Here is a 20,922-nt window from a genome sequence, read left to right on the forward strand (position 1 = left end):
TGGAGCACAGAGGGTTAAGGGCCTTGCTCAAGGGCCAAAGATTGGCAGCTTGGTGATACCGGGTCTTAAACCACCGTCCTTACGATCAGTAACCCAGCACCTTAACCACTCCCCATTCAAGTATTTATTCCATTATAAGTGGAAAGATATTAAACAGGTGTTTATCAATTCAGTTACACAATAACTTGCGATGTATTTGTGTATATGGTCACAAACATAGGAGGAGCTTATATACAGTACATTCAGTAGAAGTGACTGAATTACAAAAACAGGAAAAAAAAAAAAAAAAAAAATCTGATTTCCTACCAAGCCCGCAGATTATGTATGTGCAGAATGCAGAGACGTGGGCTGCACATTTCCTTCCCTATCTGAGCCGGAATGCAATGGACTTCTGCTAGTGTGTTTGTGCGCGCGTGTGTGTGTGTGTGTGTGTGTGTGTGTGTGTGTGTGTGTGTGTGTGAGAGAGAAAGGGGGCGCATGTGAAACGGTTGGTCAAATGTAGAGCAGAGGAAATTTGAAGGCAATGAGAAACTGTAATTTATTTTAGATCATAGAAAAGGTCTTTAATCCAATATTTCTTCTTATTTCTGAAAAAGTTTCATAGGAAAAAAAAATATTTCACTGGCTATAGGACTTTTTTACATTCAATGATAGAAGTTTACTCATTTACCTACTTATACAGATTGATGACAAACAGTGGTGGATTTACTGTACATAAGGAGCTTTTTAAAAAAAAAAATTTCTTGTGACAAAAATGATAATAGGAACTTTACAGCTATTATAAATCACAGTACTTTGGACACTTAAGTGCATTTAAAGGCAAATACTTTTGTATTTTAACTCAAATTAAAATATTAAGTAATACTTTACCTAGTGTACTTAGTCTATCACTGCTTATCAAATTAAAAATATAAAATGGATCTGTTAGGTGTTTACTTGTCCCCCTACAGGAAACCAATCAATAAAGGATTATTCACTGACTAGACTTGGACTCATTAGCACCATAAAATGTAATCAGGTACATCACAAAAAGATAAGCCATTTGATTATATTGACAAAATAACTTTTCCAACTATATGTGAATCTGTAACTTCTATAAATTGACGAGTAGGAAATAAATTGAGGTAAAAACTGCCCTGTTGTATCGATACAGCCCAGAAATAATATTTCAAGGGATTTCCAGGGCTTTTCAGTCAGTTGTTGAGCTACTAGAGTGGGTACAGCCAACAGGGCAGTAAGGCAATAATTAGGATCATTTAAATTTGTAACAGAAACACAACAATGATGGCAATTGTCTAATAAATGTATGTCGTAAATCAACAGCTATTGTTTTTTTTTTTTAAAATAAGTATTTTTGGACACAGCACATACAACCTTTGAACTAATACATAAACATGAAATACATCCTTAAACTTCAGTCATTTTAAACACCATAATAAATTTCTATACAATCTTTGCTCAGCTACAGCATGCAAACGTGTGTTTTCCTGGCTGAAATCTGCACTACTTGCTCTACTCCTGTATACAGGAGCTCTTTCCTATCTTTCATCCAGCTTCCAGGTCCACACACACACACACACACACAGGAAGTCATCACATTTACAGGTAACAACTAAACACTGCAAGGGCACAGCGATGGATGTTGTAACAGCTGCCAAATATACTGGCGGTGTGTTGCTAAATATATTGAAACACCACCCAAGCTTACGAGAACGGCGATTTTGTTGGGGGGGAAACCTACCATTTTTTTTTTGTCTCTCCTTAAACTTGACACTTTAGATCTTTTCTAACGTTGCACATAAATATAGGTTAGATGGAACAGGAAGCAGGAGTAGCAGCAGTGTTTTACCTCGGGCGCATGTTGCTGAGTCACTTGGTACCAGAGGAGGAATAACAGCACACTGCATCTGTTATCAGTGACATTTCTGATAAACCAAATAGATGATGTATAAAAGCATTGCGTAGATAACTTCACAATCACAAGCTGATTTGCAGATATGGTATAATCAAGATAATTATTTTGATTTATGTCAACAATGGCCATGACAGTAAATTATAAACACAATATAGTCAAAAGTATTGGGATGCTTGATTTTTCCAGCCAAATCACAAAGCTAAAGAAAATACAATTGTATAGGATGCCTTTAGATACTGCAGCAGTAAAAAAAATTTCTGCACTTAAACTAAGAGACCCAAATCTGTTCGAGGATGACAATGGCCCTGTGCACAAAGCAAGCTTTATGAGGATATGCTTTACGTGGATTGGAGCAGAAAATCTTGTGTGGCCTGCTGAATAAATGGGAATGCTGATTGTACCCCAGGCCTACTCACCCAACAACAGTACCTGACTTTGCCAAATCTCCTCAACCACAATCCAAAATCAAGTGAAACATCTTTCCAGAGGAGTGGAGGTTATGATAACAGCAAATATGGACTAAATGTGGAATAATCTGTTATAAAAGCGCATAACAATCTTATGGTCAGGTGTCCACAAACGTTTGTCCAAATAGTCTACATCAACATATGGGTTTGGACTGCTTTCAATGTAGCACAAATTTCCACAAGCATACTCCAAAATCTAGTCTTTAATGAAAAGTGGAGGTTACTTTAACTTTTACCTTTAAACAAATTGTACGATATGATGTCCAAAAAACCTTTGTTTATATAGTAGGGTTGTAATGGTACACAAAACCAGCGGTTCGGTACGTACCTCAGTTTTTAAGTCACGGTTCGGTTACATTTTGGTACAGTTGGGGGTAAGAAATGCAAAACATCAAATTGATTGTCTTTTTTAATTAACGGTTTATTATTGTTAATATTCGTGAACAACAGTTTACATTTTTTTAAAACAATTTTAAATAAAATGCCTGCTTGGTAAAAGAAATATATAAAATATTTGATAAAAAAAAACTAAATATATATAAAATAGAATAAATTAATGCAATAAGTTTTTTATTATAGTGAATATTTGAAATTGAGTAATTGATGAAATTGCAACAAATCAAACTGATTGAATAAAATTGAAAAAAATTTATTAATTAGTTTGTATTTATTAGACCCCCTAGATTGGGTGATACAGATGTGTATATTAGTGTGGGTGTTTTAGACTTGAATATTTTATTTTCTAAAGATTTGTTCTACTTAACTGTTATTTCAGCATACTTTTATAAATGTCTTTATTCCTTCCAAATTTTATTTATTCACTCCCTCGATATGCGAAATTGTCAGTCCCTGGCATTGTTGTGTATGTTTTTATGTTTAATATTACTAATAATAAAAATCATTTTAAAAAAAACTTCACGAGGCAGAGAGTAAACAAACTTACAGTAGGCCACTTAAAATGTCCCTCATATTTTAATCATGTTCTGCATTCGATATATATGTGCATCAAACCCCAAACCGTGTACCGTTACACAACTACACTCATATAGTGTATTTCCGTTTGCTTGAGCAAAAAAGAAGCTTCATAGACCATAAGACTAACACAATAAACAGTGAATGTATAGCCATTGTATCCAGATGAATAATTCGCAAAGCTTTTCTCTGAACGAAGCAAAGCATGCAGCAGCATTGATAAACCTTTTAAAAAATAGCAATGGTTCAGCAACTGCAGTTTTCTAAGCACAAACCAGAACGTTGCAAATCCTAGCGTGTATATTTCACAAGAATGAAATATAGCTGCAAGCAGCGATGGCGGGCCCTCGCACGTTTGTGTATCGCTATACGGTGCCTCCCAGAAAACAATGCACGGTGGGCAAGTGCATCAAGTGGGTAAATATCAGTGGACTATTTTATGTTGTTACTGACCCATTTGGGGACTGTAGGTAAAAGAAACCCCACATTTTAGACAAACAGGGGCGCTAGTGAGCCACTTAAGAAACACACCGTTGTCCGACCTTTTTGTCCACACTTAACAGCCGACTAATGTGATGTATGTGTCAAATTGCAAGTTAATCTAAGCACGCCAAAAATATGCCTAAAATAAAAGTAAAGTTTGACACGTTGCCATGGGAACAGCATTCGAGATATCAAAAATTCCTTTGCAATTTATCATCTACAATGTCTCGGCATCATGTTGATTACACTTGGTGTCAATCGGATGAATATCCTAGGAGGAGTATTTAAAAGTTCACCACATGCAACTGTCAAAAAATCCACCTTTTGTGACTGACACACTTCCTGGCGCCTGTTGGTGGCGCTATGTCCAAGATTCACAATAGGCACATCGATGCAATCGGAATCCTTGGCTGAACATACACAGCACGCGTCATCCGAATAAGAAATTTTTTGCTTGAGATATTAGACACTTCCTGTTTCCCTGAATTCGCCATAAATTTGTCGCCTCAACATGGCAGCAGCGTTCAAGATATCAAAAATCCCTTCGCAATTTAGCAAGGGCAATGTCTCGGCATCATGTTCACCACTTCTGATGTCAATCGTATGAATTCCCTAGGAGAAGTAATTTAAAAGTTCACCACATGCACTTTTGAAACCATCCAAAATGGCCGACTTCCTGTTGGGCGGAGCTAATAGGTTTGATTGTGAAAGTTTTTCGGGTCGATGAGATCTATATGCCTACCAACTCTCGTACATGTGCGTACATGTTTGCCCGATCTGTGCACCAATATTTGTTTTTGCATTACAGGGGGTGCTACAGAGCCCTATTGCCACGCCTATGTTCCAGCCTTTGACCGGTCCTAATGGCAGACGACTTTGACGTCTGTCCCAAATTTCCAGTGTTTTCGAGCATGTTAAGGCACCCAAAGTGCATGCCAAGAGCTTAAATATGCCTGAAATAAAAGTAAAGTTTGACACGTTGCCATGGGAACAGCGTTCGAGATATCAAAAATTCCTTCGCAATTTATTATCTACAATGTCTCAGCATCATGTTGACCACGTTTGGTGTCAATCGCATAAATATCCTGGGAGGAGTATTTAAAAGTTCACCACATGCAACTGTCAAAAAATCCACCTTTTGTGACTGACACACTTCCTGGCGCCTGTTGGTGGCGCTATGTCCGAGATTCACAATAGGCACATCGATGCAATTGGAATCCTTGGCCGAACATACACACCGCGTGTCGTCCGAATAAGACAAGCAAGTTCAATGTCTCGGCATCATGTTTGATGTCAATCGTATGAATTCCCTAGGCGGAGTATTTAAAAGTTTACCGCATGCACTTATAAAACAAACCAAAATGGCCGACTTCCTGTTGGGCGGAGCTCATATTTTTAAGGGCGAAAGTTGTTCGGGACGATGAGATCTATATGCGTACCAACTCTCGTGCATGTGCGTATATAATTGCCCGATCCGTTCGCCAATGTTTGTTTTTGCATTACAGGGGGCGCTACAGAGCCCCCCTGCCACACCCGTGTTCCAGCCTTTGCCCGGGCCTAGTGACAAACGACTCTGATGTGTGTGCCAAATTTCAAGAGTTTTTTAGCATGGTAAGGGACCCCAATTGGCCAATGTGTGTAAAAAATAAAAAAATAAAAAAATAATAATAAATTCTAAGGAAAACAATAGGGCTTTACACCTTTGGTGCAAGCCATTCTGGCCTGCTCCTCTGTGCTCGGGCCCTAATTACTAACTAAGCTAAAAATAGATTTTTTAAAAAAGCAGCTAATTGCAGCAGAAACTAGTTGTAATGCTACAGCTGAACACCAGGACAGTTCTCTCATATTTTTCATACTTCAATTCTCTCATATTTTTCATACTTAAATTCTCTGGTCTTATTAACAAACTCATGAAATGACTGATAAAATGAAAGTTTTTAAATGAATAAATGACTATTGTTCTCAATAAATCAAATCAAATCAAATCAAAAAGACGTATCTCAACTGTTCAGAGTACATGGTCTTAGTCATAATTGGTAGCATGAAGCCACAAACTAACCATGAAGGGTTAAGCATTAAATGATAACCACATTTTCATTTAGAACTCCCCAGGCCTAGACCAACCCAAATGACTAATCAAATCAACAGAAAACCCAACAATTCAAAGCTGTTGGATGTTTGATACTTTTGCTTGGGGCACAATTAAAGAATTTTTAATGGATGTACAATCATGCACATGTGAAAAACTTAAGCAGCACTACTGCTGTAATATGAGTAGACTCGTTTATTTATACCAACAGATGTGGTTCTTCCACAAACATTAAAGTGTTATTTAAGTAGCATTTTTCCCTTCAATTGAACTAGGAGACCAAAATCTGTTCCAAATCTGTGCACAAATTGAACTCCATGAAGATATGACTTACATGGGTTGAAGTGGAAGATCTCTTGCTAGAGAGCTCTGGCCTCAACCTTAATACACTGACTGCACCCCAGGCCCCCTCACCCTACATCAAAACTAACACCCTCGAGGCTGTATAAGCACAAATCTCCACAACCACACTCCAAAATGTAGTGGAACATATTCCTAAGAGAGAGAAGGATATTATTACATTGGAATGTGCAAAAAGCACATACGACTCTTATGGTCAGGTGTCCACAAACCTTTGCCCATATAGTATATCAGCTATAGGTTATAAGACTGCTGTCATTTGAGAAATAAAATTATGCGATAAATCCTACAGGAATCTGCTGTAATCTTGATTATTGGTGCAAAAGACAAACATTAACGTCACCAACTAATATGAAACGCTTCATAGGTTCAATGGTGGTCCTGTGAACAGTGTGTGTGTGTGTGTGTGTGTGTGTGTGTGTGTGTGTGTGTGTGTGTGTGTGTGTGTGTGTGTGTGTCCAATTTTAAGGGTCTTGTACAAATAAAAATACTGCAAAACCAGTCACGGTGGAATAATCTAAGCAAACTGATTTTGTTTCTGAGCACAAAGTTGTGATTTTGCCTACGTCAACACATAACCAGCAAATGTGAAAAACTGTGCTAGAACTTTCTGTGGTCTAAACACACAATAGAGCCATGAGATAGTCATGTCAGCCCAATGAACACTGAGGCTTTGTTGCACTGTGGCCCTGCTCAGACCTGGTATAAACATCCTTCATGGGTGTTCCAAGTGAACAGAGGAGACAATCAAACGTTCACACCTGGCATTATACTGTGTTTCAAATGCATCTCTATAAACCATCCATGAATCGCTTTTTGACTAAGCTGCTTAATCTGCTGAACCAAATAAAAAAATTCAAAATACTAGCAAGAGTGAAACAAAAACTTTCAGTTTAGTCATTAAACTATTAAAAGCAAAGGTGTGTTAGATTGAGAATTAGGATTTTTATTTCAGAGTTCAAAGGATATACACAAAAAAATAAATCTGTCCTTTATCAATGCAACTGTAACAAATATATTAGCAGTGTTCCTGTATTTGTGTTTCAAACACACGTAATAATAATTCTGTAGTCCAAAATTATGTGGACTCCTGCCCATCCACCTATACATGCCTATCAAACATCCTATTCTAGATTTAATTTGTTCTTTGCTTTTATAATAACCTCTACTCTTCTGAGCATTAGTGATGTCAGGAAAAAAAGACCTTGGGCATTGTCAGCATTGCAGTTCACCTCAAATGTAATGTAGTGGTGGTGAGGCCAGGGTTCTGTGCAGACCACTGAATTTCTTCCACACCTGAAAATCCCTGTCTTAATGGTGTTCGCACACACTGTCATGCTGGAACATGCCTGGGGCTTTTAGTTCCGGTGAAGGGAAATTGCAGTGCTACAGCATACAAAGACATCCTATACACTTGTGCACTTCCAACAGCTTGGAGAAAAACCACATACAGGTGTGATGGTCAGGTGTCCACATACTATTGGACGCGTATACGTATATAGACGTATAATGTTTTCGACATTAGCCTTTAACCGTGCTGTGGCTTAACTATCGCAAATTCTTCCTCATCCAATGTCTATACATGCTAAAGCCCATCACAATGTGACACCATACTAGAATATCAATAGCTTTGCATACACATGGACAATCTCAGGAAATCGGTTATGTGCCTTATATACGAATGCAAATGACTGAAATTTGATTCATAGAATTGATTCAAAATGCCTAAGCTTTTGCTTCCAAAGATCAATGATTCAAGTGCAACAGCAGCATGGCTGCGCAAGGGAAATACAATTCCACGTGAAAACTGCAAAGCTAGCAAAACAGGTCACTAGATCTCTTGCCGTTGGTGCGGTTGCATAATGCACATAGTGAACGACACAACAAATATAGTGTGTCCACATGCATCACACACCACCTCCCAAGATGCACTACAACCTGTTCACAGCTGTATTTAGCACTGTCCGCTTGTGATCCAATCACGCAAGACTAGAGAATATCGTACAAAGAATTAACAGGTCCAATGATCTCAACTACATTCTCTTAACAGGAAACGTGAAAGGATTCTGGATGCTTGAACTGGCCATGATCACAGCTTCTAAATCCTAATGTTTTACAGTTGCTGTGGGTGAAACTTACCACCAAGTCCCAGTTGTTCAGTTCTAGAAGAGTGATTGCCTCTGCAATATTGTCGATCCCAGTGCAAGCCTGAAACAACAAGCAGGTGTGATTTCACATGAAGTACAGCAGACCTCGATCAGGAATTTGTTCACTCTTTCTAGCTCATAATGATCTACACTTAGAATTTGCAATATAAACCCCTAAACTTTGAAATACAATTTTTTATTAGATTTCAGCAGGTTTTAGCAGCAGTCCGCAGCTCTAAGGTATCCTTTGTTATAGATAAAGTTGGCTGAGAGATGGAAACCTGCATCCTGCCTTTTTTTTTCCAGACTTTCTACACCAGTTGTTTTCGTGTGGTCACGTGACCGGGTGTCGCGATTTCAAGCGACTGAAACCTTGTCCGAATATCCCAACATGCCAATTTATTTCAGCCACCTACACACAATCAGCCTGTCGAGGTGATTATTAAAGAGCAATCATTCCATCCACGAAGCAATTTCGCTTTAATGATCCTATTCAAAGAGCAGATCTGGAGGAAGCAGGACTGTCTTATCTCTAAACAGTGTTCTGGCTATGCTAGCTAAAATGTCCAGTCATAGCTAGCATTCTTTTATAATCTCTCCTATACTTTACTCCACGGATTGACTTTGAAACCCATGTGGTGCTAGTGATATTTCAGTCTCATTGTAAGCTACAGGAAAGATTTACAGCAAACTAAATTAAGTAAGGAGCGCTAGTCGGTTCGCCGGGTGCTGTCAAAGCCCCAACAATGAAACGCTTAGCCATGAGCGCTAGGTCCAGAGCTTTCTGCAAGTCAATACTTTAAGTATATTACAGTCCGGTTCGGTAGTGGTGTTTTGAAGATATTTCTTAGTTTTATAAGTGACAAGGTTTCGAGCGCTAATATAAAGCATACAGACTGTAAGTCAATACACGTTAGCTTGATAGCTGCTAACAAATGAACTGTCAGTGACATAGCACCTGATTAGCTGCCTATAAGGTCTTCTCACACAGTTAGTGTCAGTGTTACCGGACTGTACAGACGACAAACACGAGTCTTGTCCGTTTCCAGTCCACCGAGAAAAACCTACCTGAAAGTCAGCCAGAATCATCTCTCTGTCCATGTTGCTACCAGTGTCGGAGGCCATTGCAGTGACTGGCTAACGCTAAGCAGATCTATGGTGCCGCTACAGCTGTGCTCTGTTCGCTTACTACACAAACGGGCTGAGACGCACAGGGGGAACAGGGACAGAAAACAATATCGGCTTTAAATTTCAAATCACATAGGACCCCGAGACTTTGGTACAACAGAAAACTCAGGCGCAAAAACCCACACTTTAGGTCTCACTTATTAAATCTGTGTATTTTTAAAAAAACAGATTTTTTTTTTTTCAGTTACTGTCACTTTTTAACCCAGGCAACGGATTAACAACATACGACTGTCGCAAAACTGTCGCAAAATGAACCAAGGCCCAAGCCAGGGATGTTCGATCACATGTAACTGCTGAAGGTCCTTCTTTCCTAAAAAGATCATTCATATTTCCTGCATATGCTCATAACAAATTACATAAAACATAATAAAATCTGCAAAATAGTTTGCTGTTCTTGCATGTTTTGTGAAAGGTCAATCACATTTGCTGAAGGTAGGCCTTAACCTGTCTGGTAGAAAGACACTGATGGAATAATACACTTTAGAGAATTTCTCTGATAACAAATTACTGTCTACTTGTTTAAATCTGTCTTTGCTTTCTATTTAGTTTGAAACAAGGACGTGTTAAATTATCTATTTTCAGGCACATTATTTTCCACTTATGATACCATGATACTATAAATGCTTTATTACAGTGCAATATACACATTACAGTTATTGTTGCCTTTCATAATTACTGCAACTACCATCTTATATGATTACCATAATACCACAATTTTACTATAGTGCCTTTTGATTTACACCTCAGCAAAGTACAATTATTATAGTACCATGGCTGAATTTACAATAAACTTACTGCTAAAAAATGCTTTTTCTACATATTTACCCATTACAGAATAACAGTAATATTACACGTGTCTCACTTATTACTTACATATCTAAGTACATAACAAAAGTTTTACTCTGATGTAGTACAGCTTTCTGTTTATTAAATAATTAAGTCTATTGAAGTAGATTTACTTTTGTGCATTATTTTACTCTGAATATTATTTAATAGTTTTACTCTGGTGTAGTTGGTGATATATCTCTGCTGGTATATATTTAATATATTCTTATATATAAATATTCTAATTCTATTCTAAATATATCTATATTATGGTACGGTACAGTGCTTTGCTTGTTATATGTGTAAATATATGAGAATATTTTTCCTCTGGTGTAGTATGCTACACTGCTTGTTATTTAATTAAATATATGGGAATATTTTTACTCTGGTGTAGTATGCTACACTGCTTGTTATATAATTAAATATATAATATTTTGACTCTGGTGTAGTATGCTACACTGCTTGTTATATAATAAATATTAAATATTTAGACTTTGGTGTATACTACACTGCATGTTATATAATAAATATAAAATATTTTGACTCTGGTGTAGTATGCTACACTACATGTTATATAATAAATATATAATATTTAGACTCTAGTGTAGTATGCTACACTACATGTTATATAATAAATATATAATATTTAGACTCTAGTGTAGTATGCTACACTGCTTGTTATATAATAAATATATAATATTTTGACTCTGGTGTAGTATGCTACACTGCTTGTTATATAATAAATATATAATATTTTGACTTTGGTGTATACTACACCGCATGTTATTTAATAAATATAAAATATTTTGAGTCTGGTGTAGTGTGCTACACTACATGTTATATAATAAATATTAAATATTTAGACTTTGGTGTATGCTACACTGCATGTTATATAATAAATATAAAATATTTTGAGTCTGGTGTAGTATGCTACACTACATGTTATATAATAAATATTAAATATTTAGACTTTGGTGTATTCTACACTGCATGTTATATAATAAATATAAAATATTTTGACTCTGGTGTAGTATGCTACACTACATGTTATATAATAAATATATAATATTTAGACTCTAGTGTAGTATGCTACACTACATGTTATATAATAAATATATAATATTTAGACTCTAGTGTAGTATGCTACACTGCATGTTATATAATAAATATAAAATACTTTGACTTTGGTGTATACTACACTGCATGTTATATAATAAATATATAATATTTAGACTGTAGTGTAGTATGCTACACTACATGTTATATAATAAATATAAAATACTTTGACTTTGGTGTATACTACACTGCATGTTATATAATAAATATATAATATTTTGACTCTGGTGTAGTATGCTACACTGCATGTTATATAATAAATATATAATATTTTGACTTTGATGTAGTATGCTACACTGCATGTTATATAATTAAATATATAATATTTTCACTCTGGTGTGTTATGGAACACTGCATGTTGTATAATTAAATATATTATAGTGTTACTCTGGTGTGTTATGCTACACTGCTTGTTATATAATAAATATATAATATTTTGACTCTGGTGTAGTATGCTACACTACATGTTATATAATAAATATATAATATTTTGACTCTGGTGTAGTATGCTACACTACATGGTATATAATAAATATATAATATTTTGACTCTGGTGTAGTATGCTACACTACATGTTATATAATAAATATATAATATTTTGACTCTGGTGTAGTATGCTACACTGGATGTTATATAATAAATATATAATATTTTGACTTTGGTGTGTTATGGTACACTGCATGTTATATAATTAAATATATAGGAATATTTTTACTCTGGTGTAGTATGCTACACTGCTTGTTATTTAATTAAATATATGGGAATATTTTTACTCTGGTGTAGTATGCTACACTGCTTGTTGTAAAAGTAAATATAATATAGTTTTACTCTGGTGTAGTATGCTACACTGCTTGTTATTTAGTTAAATATATGGGAATATTTTTACTCTGGTGTAGTATGCTACACTGCTTGTTGTAAAAGTAAATATAATATAGTTTTACTCTGGTGTAGTATGCTACACTGCTTGTTATTTAGTTAAATATATGGGAATATTTTTACTCTGGTGTAGTATGCTACACTGCTTGTTGTAAAAGTAAATATAATATAGTTTTACTCTGGTGTAGTATGCTACACTGCTTGTTGTAAAAGTAAATATAATATAGTTTTACTCTGGTGTAGTATGCTACACTGCTTGTTATTTAGTTAAATATATGGGAATATTTTTACTCTGGTGTAGTATGCTACACTGCTTGTTGTAAAAGTAAATATAATATAGTTTTACTCTGGTGTAGTATGCCACATTGCTTGTTATATGTGTAAATATTAGTTATTACTCTGATGTGGTATGGTTTTTTGCTAATCAAATAATTAAACCAACTGCAATAGATTTACTTTAGTGCATTAGGTAATTTTGAATATGACACCGCAATGTATTTATTCTGATGCGGTAGGTTATATATCTATGCTTAGTATATATTTAAATATATTTTTTACTCTGCTTTAGTATGGTGTTTTTCTTGGTTATATGCATACATATATGGAAATATTTTTACTCTGGTATGGTATGGTACTTTGCTTATTATATATTTAAGTTTACTACAAAGTTTTACTTTAGTGTAGTATGTAATTCTGTTCAAACACCACAGCAGTCTTAAGTATAAAAGTAAATATATTTTATCTGTATTACTCTGTTGAAGTATGGTGCACTGCTTGATATATAAGTAAATATATTTTATTTGTATTAATCTGGTGTGGTATTGTACACTACTTGTTATGTAAGTAAAAAGGTATGATAATACTTTTACTCTGCTGCAGTATGGTACACTGCTCGTTATATAAATACATAATAGTCTTACATTGGTGTAGTATGGTACAATGCTTGATATATAAGTAAATATATATGAATAGTTTTACTCTGTTGTATGGTACACATCTTGTTATATGTGTAAATGTATGGTAATTTTTTCACTCTGGTGAAGAATAGTACACTGCTTGTTGTATAATATATAATGGGGTCACTCTAGTGCAGTACGGCACACTTGTTATATGTGTATATATATTTTAATAGTTTTACTCCGGCATAGTATGGTACACTGCATGTTATATAACATGATAGTTTTACTCTGGTGTAGTATGGTACACTGCTTTTTATATGTGCAAATATATTATAATAGTTTTACTCTGGTGTAGAATTGTACACTGCTAATTATATATCTACAAATGTATTATTATAGTTTTATTCTGGTAAAGTTGTACAGTGCTCTGCTTGTTATATGTGTAAATATATTATTTTACTCTGGTGCAGTATGGTACACTGGATGTTATATGGGTAAATATATCATAATTTTACTCTGGTGTAGTATGGTATACTGCTTGTTATATGTATAAATATATGGTAACTGTTTTACTTTGGTGTAGTATGGTATACTGCTTGTTATGAGTAAATATATCATATTTCTACTCTGATGTAGTATGTAGTATGTAGTACTGCTGGTTATATATAATATAATTTTACTCTGGTGTAGTATGCTACACTGCTTGCTATATAGTATATTCATTTTACTCTGCTGTAGTATGCTACACTGCATGTTATATAAGTAAATATAATCATAATTTTACTATGGTACACTTTATGTTATGTAGCTTAATATAATATAATAATTTTACTCTGGTGTAGTATGGTAGATGTGATATGTGTAAATATATGGTAATAATTTTACTCTGGTGTAGTATGGTAGATGTGATATGTGTAAATATATGGTAATAATTTTACTCTGGTGTAGTATGGTAGATGTGATATGTGTAAATATATGGTAATAATTTTACTCTGGTGTAGTATGGTAGATGTGATATGTGTAAATATATGGTAATAATTTTACTCTGGTGTAGTATGGTAGATGTGATATGTGTAAATATATGGTAATAATTTTACTCTGGTGTAGTATGGTAGATGTGATATGTGTAAATATATGGTAATAATTTTACTCTGGTGTAGTATGGTAGATGTGATATGTGTAAATATATGGTAATAATTTTACTCTGGTGTAGTATGGTAGATGTAATATGTGTAAATATATGGTAATAATTTTACTCTGGTGTAGTATGGTAGATGTGATATGTGTAAATATATGGTAAAAATTTTACTCTGGTGTAGTATGGTAGATGTGATATGTGTAAATATATGGTAATAATTTTACTCTGGTGTAGTATGGTAGATGTAATATGTGTAAATATATGGTAATAATTTTACTCTGGTGTAGTATGGTAGATGTGATATGTGTAAATATATGGTAATAATTTTACTCTGGTGTAGTATGGTAGATGTAATATGTGTAAATATATGGTAATAATTTTACTCTGGTGTAGTATGGTAGATGTGATATGTGTAAATATATGGTAATAATTTTACTCTGGTGTAGTATGGTAGATGTGATATGTGTAAATATATGGTAATAATTTTACTCTGGTGTAGTATGGTAGATGTGATATGTGTAAATATATGGTAATAATTTTACTCTGGTGTAGTATGGTAGATGTGATATGTGTAAATATATGGTAATAATTTTACTCTGGTGTAGTATGGTAGATGTGATATGTGTAAATATATGGTAATAATTTTACTCTGGTGTAGTATGCTACACTGGTTGTTATATGTGTAAATATGTGGTAATGATTTCACTCTGAAGTATGGTACACTGCTTATAAAGCTGCATGTTGAACCATTTTCCTCGTCTGCCATGTAAATGTATAATTATTATTACAAATCGACGTTTTGCTCAAATCACAATGGGTGAATGATTTGCTGCTTCTCGGGCGTAAAAGAGCTTCGTGTGAATTCGTGCTTGACATTTTATCTTCCTGAGAGTTTGAAAGGCAACAGTGCTGCGCATCTCAACGTCTTCTTGACGTAGCACAGTTCCGAGTCCCGCGTCCCGCCTCTCCGCGTCTGTTAGTCAAAGTGGGCGGAAGTTCAGTCCTTTATTTCAAAAAATGAGTGATGTCAAACAACAGGAGCGGACACGCACACACACACACACACACACACACACACACACACACACACACACAGCGTCAAGTGCGTTGAAAAGCAGCTTGCCGGTTTAACTACAATTGAGACGTGGCTCCCGCGACCCTCCGTTGTGCAGTAGGTTATATGATGCTTTTTGTGCGTTCAGGTGCCCGGGACGGTCTGATATATCAGATTGACTCCGCACGGGACGGTGTTACGATATTCGCCGTGCTGCGTGACGTAGCGAGAGCGGCGTGACCACGCGTGCACCGCGTCCTCATGCTCGCGTTACAGCCAATCAAGCACTTTTTTATTTTTTTGCCCGGACCAATGAGGCACTCGTTTTTCTTTTTTGCTTCAGGACCGAGCTGTTTTTATTATCTTTGTTATTTACATGCCGTCCTGCTCTCTCAAGCGTGCGCGCGTCAAAACGCGTCGTGACGCGAGTCCTCGCCGCGAGCGCCGCTGCCGCTTAACGACGCTCAACCGACTGCGGCTCAGTTTGAAATGGGCGGGAAGCTGCACGAAACTCTTCGAGCTCGTCCCTCCTGAAAGGCATTGGACGGCTGCAGCTCGGCGGCGCTCGTAGCCTCGTTTTGCTCTTTCATTCGTTTTCCGACGCGCGATTCGGAAGGTACCGATCGCCTCTTGTCTGCACTACAGAACAACAACTGGATGGCAGGGGTTTTTTTTTCTTTTTTTTTCTTTTTTAACACCGTGCACCTGCATATCAGACTATTTGAAGTGTATTTGTGACCCACAGATAAGCTGAAGCACTTTCAGTGCTGCCTGAGGGGCGCCAATACTTAATCGCCTCTGCGTCACTCCGACTTGACATTCGGATCTCATCTGGAGCGATTTGCTTTCTAGATGGTATCCAGCACTCCTTTTTTTCCCCCAACAGAGATCATCAAGTGGATGCAAATTCAACCCCTACCAGGTCCTACCAGGATCCAGTAAGGCTGCTGTGGATTAGAGACCAGGAGGCAGGAGCATGCTGAAGTTGGCTCGTGTGTGATCGTACGGCACGTTTTCGGCTGATGGGGACTAAAAAGCCTCCTCCTCGGATAGAGATGGCGTGATATCCCTGTTTTTTCCGCGCTGAGAGCGGTCGCTACAGTGGGACGATATTAAAAGCTGAGGTGGGCGGACCTTGGCTTTGCACCATCTTTTTTTTTTGTTGGGCTGGAAGAAGAGACTATTTACTACAGATCCGTGTTGATTTGCGTTACATGCAGAGTTGCTCTTCAAAAGCAACATCACGGGGGTTTGAGTCTGTTGAGGCTGTTTGTTTGGGTTTTTGTTTTATCTTCTCCTTCACACGCTGAATATCTTGTGAAGATCATGGCCGAAGCCCCAGATATAAACACCTTGGCCAATGCTGCTGCAAGAGGAGACTTGGAAGAAACCAAGAAGCTGCTTGAGTGCAATATTGACGTGAACACCAAGAACAAATACGACAGGACACCACTGCAGGTTGGAGACCATCACAAACCATCTAGCTTTAAAAACCCTGAATGCTTCCATCTTACTGCTTTTCTTCCATTTTTTAATCTAGGCTCTCAAACCTTTAGTATCCTGTTCACTTTTATTTAAACACCAGTCTAAACCTCGACCACTTTAACTAAATAAACAGCTTCTCTAAAAACTGAATATTAATATCACATCAGCTCGAGATCTCAGATGCCTTATTTGCTGATTCCTTTTCTTTTCTTTCTTTTTTTTTTTTGTTATGACCAGATATTTCCTTCTCACCTTTTCATTTCTATTCTAACAGCAGGAAAAAATAGTAAATATCATCACATGTGCTAATCTCATTTATATTATTTTTTATTACAAAATATTTGACATCAAATATCTCCGATTGAGGGCTGTTCAGTTCTGCTGGACTGCACAATTATAGTTCAAGGCCGTATGTTTCGAAACTAAATCCTTAAAAATACTTTACATGTCTTCTCACTAAAACACTCGGATAATCATTAAAACGGTCATATAAATGTTAATATATCACTGGTTTTTATATAAACATTTGTAAATAATTTTGGCTGCTTAGTTTGTTTGTGGCCTACATTAAAATAATGTAGAGAACCATTAAGATCATTCAATACCACAGTCCCTAATCATTATAATTGCCTAAAGCATGAATTGTATATATACATATTTTTATTTAGTTTATAAGTTCATATTGTGCATTTATTTTGCTCTATTATTACTATCAAATTAATGAAAGGTCGCACGTGTCCAACCCCATGTATTCTGTTGATAAACCCTGGACAATATGGAATAAGGGGCTGCTTCTTACTCATATTTATATACAGTATTTAAACAAATGTTTTGTTTCAGCTTCAAAATGACTAGATGTGTAGACACATATGTTTAGGGGAATCCCGCATGTCGTCTCATCGAATATGCAGCTTGTGTAGGCTATGCTAACAGCTTGGAAGCAAAGTAGCTTTCTTACAGCACACATTCGAGTTTTTCATTATCTTCTACAAATATACCAATGAATAATAACTCGAATGGTGCTTTTTTAATTATTGCAAAGTAATTTTTTTGAACCAAAGTCAGCAAAGGCTTAAATAGATGTTTACCAGAAAACCACCAGAAAGTGTGCAAACCTAATTTTATAAGGTTAAAGTAAAAAAGTTTAGGCCTAAAAGTATAAAGTCCGACATTTTGCTTTGATAAGAAGTGACCCTTTTTGTTAAAAAAAATAAAATAAGGACCATTTAAAAACAAAACAAAGTAAGAATACATTCTAAAAGCAAACCTGCTTATTTCCTGATGAAGTCGGGTGCAACCTACATGTCATGGTCGCATAGGCATTTATTACTACCATCGTATATGGATAATGTTATTTCTAGGAACTAAATGTATAAATTCATATAATTTTTGTTAGGTAAAAATATTATCCCTGTTGACCATTTTTCTTTATCCAGCAAATAAAAACAAATGGGATCATATATTTAAGTTATTAAGATGATCAACTCGTCGAGACATTTGTTCCGGTTTTCTAGGAAAAATGTGTGGAATTGAACCATTACTGTGTGTAAAACAATAAATAAATAACTATCATAGTAAGCCTACTTATTCTGAAATAGGTTGCACTTGTGCATTTTAAATATTGTTTATATATATATATATATATATATATATATATATATATATATATATATATATATATATATATATATATATATATATATATATATATATAGCCATATAATATAGTACACAACATTCACGTGAACATGAACAAAAAAAGATGCTTCTAAACAAAAAGATTATCTCAGAGGAAGGTGTGACCCGGAAAATGCAGTTTATTCTTTTTGTTTTGTTTTATATGTAAGGTTTGCGCATCCCACCCAGTGTGTGTAATTTGTGCTGGTTTAACCTCACGTGCTGTGATATCTGTGTCTATTCTGCAGGTGGGGAAACTTGGTAATCCTGAGATAACGGAGGCCCTGTTGCGCGCGGGCGCGGACCCGAATGTACGCGACCGGTGCAAACAACTGACGCTGATGCACGACGCGGCGCGCGATGGACACGCGGACACGGTCCACGTGCTTCTTCAGTACGGCGCAGACGCAAACCTCCGAGACACCGACGGCAACCTGCCCCTGCATTTGGCGGCGCGCGAGGGACACCGCGGCACTGTGGAGCTCCTGGCGCCGCACACCCATCACCCTTTCTCCTCCAATCATGCGGGTTTCACGCCCGTGCAACTAGCAACACAACATCACAGAGACGATACGGCCCGCTGGCTAGAGAGCTACAGGCAGGTGCCTTCACAATCCGAGTAGGTAGACCCCGCGTTTGTGCTGTGACAGAGGTAGAGAAGAAATGCATGCTGAATGGAAGGTTTAGTAGTATTATATTCAGCTAACTACCTCTTTTTATATTTAAAAAAGATTAATAACTTGAACGAATATTATTATGTACGTATAAAATGGCCAAGCTGCTGTTGTAATCAGTCAACAAAATATTTTTTTTTTGTATTAGAATTTTGATATCTAAATATCAATTTTTAATGTGAACACGTCAGTAGATGGAGAGGAGTCACTTCTTCACTCTCAGAAATAAAAGGAACGAACTTGGACTTTTTCTCTTTGGTGTCTGGTACCATCAAATGCTTGAATTTCCCTTGAGCGTGTATAGAAAAGTGTAAAGTAAAGTTACTGTAGAGTCACTTCTTTTAGCTGTTTTACATTTAACATAGTACTAAACTGTAGTTTCCGTTCGTTCTGTCAAATGTTTTAACGTAAATACAAAATATAATGAAAAAAAGTATTGCAAAATGTATTATATACACGTTTCTAGATAAATAATGTACACGAAAGTATCACACAAGCGACGAGAAAATGCACAGTGTACTACCAATCCATTCTGAGAGTAAGGAGCAATTATGAACCTCAATTAATTTGATAAAAAATAAGATATTTTTTAGTTAAAGCATACACACTTAACGTACAAAATGTGTCCCCCGGATGGTTATACTACACAAACTCAGAAAAAAGTGTGTACACACAGAAAGCAGTAATGATTGAAATTAACCATATCCATCAAATTAGCTGAGAATATTATATGATTGGAATTGTGGGGTTTTTAATGTCTTCAGTTGCTTCAGTTTGTTAAATAATTTGCACTTTTGCTTGTAGATAATTTAGCATTTTGTTATTTGTAAAAAAAAAAAAAAAAAAAAAAAAAAAGAATTACTGTGAACGAATCTTTTTTTTTTGTTTGATTTTGTTTGATGTTTTTTTGTTTAGATTTTTTTTGCAAACTACATATTCTCTCAAAGACAGTCCAAAGAGAAAACCAAAGACTAAGATTATTTTCAACAACAACAAACAAAAAAAGAGTATCTCCATTTTTTGTTTTGTGTTAGTTTCAGTGCAGTTCATCTAATTTAACAGATCTGATTCCCAACCTTGCATATCAAGTCAAAATGCCATCTATTCACTTGGATTATGTCTTTTTTTGAACGTTACTAATGTCTGTATTGTTTCATTATATAAAGAAATAAAACGTGCTAAACGCGTCTGTGTGTGATTAATAATATTGTCATTCATATCCGTCATGAGGAATTGGTTGGTGATGAATTAGTAAAGCTGTGTCAAATGAAAATGTCGTGTTTTTATGATGATATAATGTGTATTGACTGAAATAGTTTGCACTGTTTTGTTCTGAATGTTTTGCTGAATCACATCAAAAGCTTCTGACGCCTCAATCGAGTTGTCACACTCTTGTTTTTACACAACACGATTCCACCAGCGAAAATTATCAATTTTTTCGTTTATGATACAAAACGAAAACCGTCCTAAATTAAAATGTTTGGGCTCTCATTCTTTGATGACAAACAAACAAACAACAAAAAAGGCAGATTAGCATGTGGTCATCCTGCACCAGAT

The 20,922-nt window shown here is 35.8% G+C and overlaps 2 protein-coding genes across 3 annotated transcripts in view; one reads left to right on the plus strand and one right to left on the minus strand.

Moving 5' to 3' along the window:
• Positions 1 to 9,867, minus strand: part of faf1 (Fas (TNFRSF6) associated factor 1) — a 69,897-nt gene extending 60,030 nt beyond the window's left edge. For both annotated transcript variants that reach the window (XM_083553806.1, XM_083553805.1), the window contains exons 1-2: positions 9,502 to 9,867; positions 8,426 to 8,494 (exon numbers count right to left, since the gene is read on the minus strand). In XM_083553806.1, the coding sequence (XP_083409932.1) occupies positions 8,426 to 8,494; positions 9,502 to 9,558 (126 nt within the window). In that variant the 5' untranslated portion in view covers positions 9,559 to 9,867. The remainder of the gene's footprint in view (positions 1 to 8,425; positions 8,495 to 9,501) is intronic.
• A 5,708-nt stretch (positions 9,868 to 15,575) lies between these two features.
• Positions 15,576 to 20,370, plus strand: cdkn2c (cyclin-dependent kinase inhibitor 2C (p18, inhibits CDK4)). The gene is made up of 2 exons (XM_083553523.1): positions 15,576 to 16,987; positions 18,940 to 20,370. Exons 1-2 carry the CDS (start codon positions 16,856 to 16,858, stop codon positions 19,312 to 19,314), a joined length of 507 nt encoding a protein of 168 aa, XP_083409649.1. The 5' UTR covers positions 15,576 to 16,855; the 3' UTR covers positions 19,315 to 20,370.
• The last annotated feature ends 552 nt before the right edge of the window (positions 20,371 to 20,922 follow it).

This window comes from Silurus aristotelis (assembly GCF_946808225.1).
Source record: "Silurus aristotelis genome assembly, chromosome: 11".
Classification (NCBI taxonomy): Eukaryota; Metazoa; Chordata; class Actinopteri; order Siluriformes; family Siluridae; genus Silurus; species Silurus aristotelis.

Coding starts and splice junctions, on each gene's coding strand:
- cdkn2c (XM_083553523.1), top strand. CDS start 16,856: ATGGCCGAAGCCCCAGATATAAACACCTTGGCCAATGCTGCTGCAAGA. Junction 16,988..18,939: donor ACGACAGGACACCACTGCAG/GTTGGAGACCAT, acceptor TCTATTCTGCAG/GTGGGGAAACTTGGTAATCC.